General features: G+C 37.1%; 1 protein-coding gene across 1 annotated transcript; it reads left to right on the top strand.

Moving 5' to 3' along the window:
- The first annotated feature begins 3,473 nt into the window (after positions 1-3,473).
- LOC103577392 (uncharacterized) lies at positions 3,474-5,000 on the top strand. Its single transcript, XM_008558008.1, has one exon. It carries the CDS (start codon positions 3,474-3,476, stop codon positions 4,998-5,000), a length of 1,527 nt encoding a protein of 508 aa, XP_008556230.1.
- The last annotated feature ends 1,835 nt before the right edge of the window (positions 5,001-6,835 follow it).

Below are 6,835 nucleotides of genomic sequence, written 5' to 3'. Positions count from 1 at the left end.
TAAGTAAATAATATTGATGTAAAACAGCTATCGTAATAGCTGTTTCAGAACGTTATACAAAAATTTCGGAACATGCTGCAAAATAAGAGAATCCTTTTTGCGAGCTGTTTCGTTTTTTTACGATTTATTAGATTTCAATTAGTGTTTTCACCTTTTTCTTTAAAAACTTATTATGTTTACAATAATCTGATCTCTATTATCATTGAAAGTGTACCTTTAATAATGCAATGAATATCTATCTATCTATCTATATACTTAAGAAACGTATCGTAACGTATATTTTTCTTAATAACTCGATTAAACTCAACAATACTTGAACTCCAAATACACAAATCGGGCTACGTTACACTTCGCCCACCGATTATTCCTCTCATTCCCTCCAGATCCTGACGGGCGCCAGCCGACTTTTATTTCCCCGGTATCGGCAACCGGTCTAAATGTACACGTAAATTAAAACCTATTATCTAAATCCTTTGGAGATGAGAGAAATGAACGGTGGTAGCGGTATGTCCTGGTACGCTCAGTATGCTAGGTTGTAGAGAGAGAGTCGCGGTTCTTTTGACGCGGAAGAAGCCGATTAATTAAAAATTAAATTAAACAAAATAACGAAAGGAAAAACTAAATAAAATATCGTAAAGATGACGCGAGAGTGACGCAAAGGGCCTAAGCGGCCTGCGTTCGAGTACTCTCGGACCATCAGACAATAAATACCTGGGTATGACATCGAGAACCTCTCGTGGACGACGAATCACAAACTTAACACACTTCTAGATAAATCATTATATATATAATAAAACTAAGTTGATAAAATGTGCGTGCCGATAAAACTTAAAAAGGAGTCCCAGCACGATAAAGGGACTTATATAGTGTGATAGCTCTTTATTCCCCCTCGAACAAGAAAGTTCCCGTTTTAACCTAAAGGGTGTGTTTTTAAAAATATAAGGGCTTTTCCAACCCTTCAACTTGGCAAATAAGTGTGGTGGCGCCACCTGTTGTCGAGTAGTTGAACTTCATCCATTGTACACAATATGGACTTAAAAGAACGATTATTTGGGGCGCGAAATTTAAAATTCCAATTTCAATAAAGTTTTAAATTACATTTGTTACTATAATAAAGTTATTAAATTTTGTGTATTTTGTGACGTTATATTGCCGAGGAGATGGAGTAGAAGGGGAGTAAGCGTGAGTCTGTGTGTTAGAAAGTGATAGAGTTAGTACGTGTGTTGAGTTGAGTGTAGGAAATAGTGAGTAGAGAGTATGGAGTACGTGTGCAGGGAAGTAAGTGTGTGGAGAGTACGAGTATGGGTACGTTATGTTGTCGGTGTTGGAGCGTCTGTGTGGTTGAGCGTGGATTCAACGAGGGATGTCTAGCTGTGTTGCGGATAGTGGCCAAAAATACCGTGCCTCCCGACCAGTGATGACGACTAGGCCTAGGCTTAGCTCTCGGGGTTGACGCGGTGATCACGGAAGAGCGACTGAGATGTCGCCGCCCCTACGAGTTGGTACCCGGAGTTAGCTGGGGTACGTTTACGTTTATTTGGGAATGGCAGGCCTCGTTTGCGATGCTCGAGGAAGCCAAAGGTTCGCTAACTCCAGATATCACGGGGAGTGACACCGCGGGAAGACCCGCGAGTCCGCGGCTTGTATGCGGTGGGGGAAGAATGGATGGACAGGCGAGAATGTGAGAGTGACTGGGAGTAGTAGAGAGGAGACATGATTGGAGTAGGAGATGAGAGCACGGGAGTGGAGAACTGACCATGGTGTCCGAGAGTTGGACTTTGGAGACGCTCGAGTATGAGTCGACCCAGTAGTCGAGTTTGGAGTCTTGTAGCGAGTGGTTGTGAGTCGGAGAGCCCCAAAGGTAGGCCTCGACCACACCCTTGGCTGATGTCGTTGGAGCTTGTGGCTCTATTTGTTGAGTTTTGGAGCCGTTTGTCGTGATTTTGCCGTCTTGAGTTACCGCATTATTTATTTTAATTTCATTATTATCTAGAATAGTGTTGAGTTTTGTGATTCGTCGTCCACAAGAGGTTCCCGATGTCATGCCCAGGTATTTATTTGTCTGAGGGACCGAGAGTACTCGACCGCGAGCCGATTGGGCCCTTCGCGTCGCTCTCGCGTCCTCTTTACGATATTTTATGTAGTCTTCTTTACTTTATTTTGTTTAATTTAATTTTAATTACTCGGCTTCTTCCGCGTAAAAAGAACCGCGACCCTCTCTCCACAACCTAGCATACTGAGCGCACCAGGACCTGCCGCTACCACCGTTCATTTCTCTCATCTCCGAAGGATTTAGATAATAGATTTTAATTTACGTGTACGTTTAGACCGGTTGCCGATACCGGGGAAATAAAAGTCGGCTGGCGCCCGTCAGGATCTGGAGGAAATGAGAGGAGTGATCGGTGGGCGAAGTGTAACGTAGCCCGATTTGTGTATTTTGAGTTTGAATATTGGAGGAAATTTATTGAGTATAAGTTACGTGTAAATTTTCCGTACGTTTAATCGAGTTATCTAAGTGGTAAGCTAAAAAGAATTACGTTACAATTTATACAGCAGTAGCTAACTTATATGATGGAGTTAAAGCGACATCATTTTAGTTATTCAAATTACTTTCGAAAAAATTTTAAAATATAAGTTTTTAAATTTCGCGCCTTTACTGCGTATGCTACAGCTGCAGCACCTATTGTTACGGCGGACGATAATATCGAGAAAATTCTATCTAGAAGGTGTGAGAAAGAATGTATTCCCAAACTTTTTCGAATATTTTAGCGCCAACTTTCTCGAATATCCTAGAGCCTAGCTTTCTGCATATATAAAAGCCTGGTGTCACCCGCCAGAGTTAGTTTGATTTGAACAGCGAAACAAGCGATTTCGAAACGAAAAAGAAAGAAGTTATCTGTGTGTGAGCCTTTATTGTGAAATATCAAATGTGAGTATTTTTAATAGTGTATTTAATTAATTCTAATGGTTTTTTTTTTTTTTTTTTTTATTTTCTTTTAATTGTAATTTCCTTAACTTTCAAGTAGTCGCGCGGCGTTGAATCGATGCCTTCTATATACTTTGGCCGTAAACAAAATATCGCGCGACCGCTTGAAGATTAAATAATTTTTTTTTCTTTGTCTCAACGTGCTCCACGTTTACGTAACAATATATTTGTCTATAAAATATTTAATTAATTTATATTTTACAGAATACAATGCCTAGACGTCAAAGAGGTGGAGATCTTGCCAGTTCTGCAGCGAAACGGTGGAAACAAAAAAAATCGAAGAAATGAAACGGAAGAAGAGCGCGAAGCACGTTTACAAAATCAACGAACCAGAATGAGCATCCTGAAAAGCGGAAAAAGCAAAGAAAGAAAAGAAAATAAAAGTATTGAAGAATCGAGAATTTTAAAAGATAATCTAACAAAAGAAGCATTCCTCTACGAACCGACGAAGAAATATTACGATCATAAATATGTTGTGATCGGAAAAATGAAAAATATTTGCCAATTTTGCCACGCGAAAAAATTCAGTAAAGAAACACCAGGTCTCTGTTGGATGAATGAAAAAATTCGATTACCACCACTGGAAGCACCTCCACAGGAATTTCTACATTACATGACCGGGGAAACACTAGAATCAAAACATTTTCTTCTAAATATAAGATCATATAACTCCTGCTTTCAAATGACTTCTTTTGGTGTTACTTCGACTGACCCTAATAGAGACAAATTTGAATATGTATTTTCACTTCAAGGGCAAATTTATCACAAAATTGGATCGTTACTACCAATGCCTAACGATGACTATAAATTTCTGCAAGTATATTTTATCGGAAATGAAGGAAATGAAATTGATCAACGATGTACAAATTTTATTGGATTGAAATGCGAAATAATCCAAGATGTACAGAGGATCTTACACAAATACAATCAACTGATTTACATATTCAAAACAACACTAGACCGCATGATTTCTGATGACTATAAAATTGTAATTCGAGCCGATAAAAGACCACGTGGAGAACACGAACGTAGATTTAATGCACCTCAGATAGATGAAGTCACCATCGTAATTGTGGACAATAAAAATACAAGCCGTGACATAATTGCACAACGAAGAAGAAAAGGACTACAACGCATTGCAGAGACACACCGTTCATATGATGCTCTTCAATATCGGTTAATATTTCTGCACGGAGAGGATGGTTATCATTTTAATATAAAACAAATTCATCCTAAAACAGGCATAGAAACAAACAAAAAAGTCATTTCCAAGGAGTTCTATGCTTACCGCTTAATGGTCAGAGATAATGAAATATACAAGCACATTCTCAACACTCGCCGTTTATTCCAACAATTTCTGGTAGATATGTATGCAAAAATAGAAGTAGAACGGATGCTTTACATAAGACTGAATCAGAAGAAACTACGCACAGAAGAATACATCCACCTTCAAGATGCGATCGTAAATGACGGCAATATTGACGATATTGAAACAATGGTAATCTTATCCTCATCATACATAGGAAGTCCAAGACATATGCACGAATATACTCAAGATGCCATGACCTACATAAGAAAATATGGACGACCTGATCTCTTCATAACATTTACATGCAACTCATCATGGCCAGAAATCAAAGAACAACTAAAATACGGACAAACCTCCATGGATCGACACGACATAATAGCCCGAGTTTTTCGACAAAAACAAATAAGATTGATTGAAATCATCACAAAATACCACAGCTTTGGAACCGTTAGATGCTGGATGTATACAATCGAGTGGCAAAAACGAGGATTACCTCACTCACACAATCTCATATGGCTACACGATAAAATTAATCCCACGGATATCGACAAAATCATCCAAGCTGAATTTCCCAATCCACAAAATGATCCGGAACTATACAACATAGTAGTGAAAAACATGATTCACGGACCATGTGGACCATTAAACTTCAATGCGCCATGCATGAGTGATAGAAAAAGTACAAAAAAATATCCAAAACCATAAGTGGACGATACAAAAACTGAAGATGACGGCTATCCCAAATATAGAAGACGATCACCGAAAAACGGTGGCTTCACAGCAAAAATACGAATACAAGGCAGAGACGAACTGGAAATAGATAATCAATGGGTAGTACCATATAACCCACTACTTTCCAAAATGTTCCAAGCACACATAAACGTCTCCTACTCCATTAACTTCCACACTCTACTACTTCCAGTCACTCTAACATTCTCGCTGCTCCATCCATTCTTCCCCCACCACATACAAGCCGTGGACTCGCGGATCTCCCCGCGGTGTCACTCCCCGTAGTATCCGGAGTTAGCGAATCTTCGGATACCAACTCGAAGGGGCGGCGACATCTCAATCACTCTTCCGTGATCACCACGTCAACCCCGAGGGCTAAGCCTAGGTCTAGTCGTCATCACTGGTCAGGAGGCACGCTATCTTGGCCACTATCCGCGACACAGCTAGACCTTCCTCGTTGAATCCACGCTCAACCACACAGACACTCCAAAACATACCACATACCGTACACGTACTCATACTCTCAACATACTTACTTCACCAAACACGTACTTCATACTCTCTACTCACTATACCCTACACTCAACTCCACACACGTACTAACTTTATCTCTCTCTAACACACAGGCACACGCTTACTCCACCTCTACCTCCATCACCTCGGCAATGTAACGTAACAGTATATACCAATATAAAATATTTTATTTTATCTTTTACATTATTTGAAATTATTTTTTACAAAAAAATTATTTAATCTTTGTTGTTAAGTAACTAATTAAAATATCAATATTTATTAAATAAATTATTGTCTAAATTCGGAGGCATTTATAAAAAATTATAATGAAAGAGGATAAAACATAACACTGATATTTTAAAGTAAATTTTCTTATTGAAATTGAAATGCGATTCAATTAATTATTATAAAACTTAATTTACTATTGATTCAGATTTACATCGTTGAAAAATTATCAATTTCTATGGACCTTATTGATTATACCAGACATTATTTACAAAATATTTTATCATAAGAAATTATATTAGATAATTAAACTTTATATTTTTGTACACCTCAAGCGCGAAAGCGCTGAGGGTGCTTTATGATCACTCTAAATTTTTTGATCCATTCACTCACATTAAATTATTTCTAGACTTTTTCGATTACACTAAAATGGGACAAATTTTATATCAACACAAAGACAATAAATTAAAGAATATTTTCGAATCAATATTAAGTCGGTTTATTATTTCATTAATTAAATATAGATTATTTCAATCCCAGTGACATGAGTTGTCAATTGTCGTGTATAAAATATAGTAAACCAAATAACTCTCAATAGAAACAATTAATCGGTCTTACTTTTTTTTTATTACCTTTGTATTTTGGATCACAAGAACCCTATTGAAAATGACTGCCTAGATCCTTTTAGTTCAATTGTTATTAATTAAAAACGTAAAACTAATTATTTACGAAAAGTTTAGCGGCCATTTTTATTTATTTTCACTGTTGTTATAATTACAAGAGTAAATTTTTTTTTCTTTTCTCCCCATCAACTACTGGCAGCAGCACTAGCGTAAAACAGTAGGTTTGAAAAATAAAGAGCGACATCTACAACGAAAATGTGGGATATTTTGAAAAAATATTAATAAAAAAAAAATTAAATTGGAATTAAGAAATAAAAATATCAAATTAATAATTCAAAAGTTGAATGAAAATTCGTAATACAAAGAAATAAACGTAATGATTTAAAATAAAATGAGCGATTGAAGTGTGCAATTTTGGATTTTCCAACATTTTTTTTTCTTTTTTGTTTT

Source organism: Microplitis demolitor, chromosome 2 (genome assembly GCF_026212275.2).
Source record: "Microplitis demolitor isolate Queensland-Clemson2020A chromosome 2, iyMicDemo2.1a, whole genome shotgun sequence".
In the NCBI taxonomy this organism is placed as follows: Eukaryota; Metazoa; Arthropoda; class Insecta; order Hymenoptera; family Braconidae; genus Microplitis; species Microplitis demolitor.
Note: the sequence above shows the minus strand (reverse complement) of the source record. Positions and strands in the feature narration are given on the sequence as shown.

Bases quoted from the DNA above. Each gene is read 5' to 3' on its own strand.
- LOC103577392 (XM_008558008.1), top strand. From the start codon at position 3,474: ATGAAAAATATTTGCCAATTTTGCCACGCGAAAAAATTCAGTAAAGAA.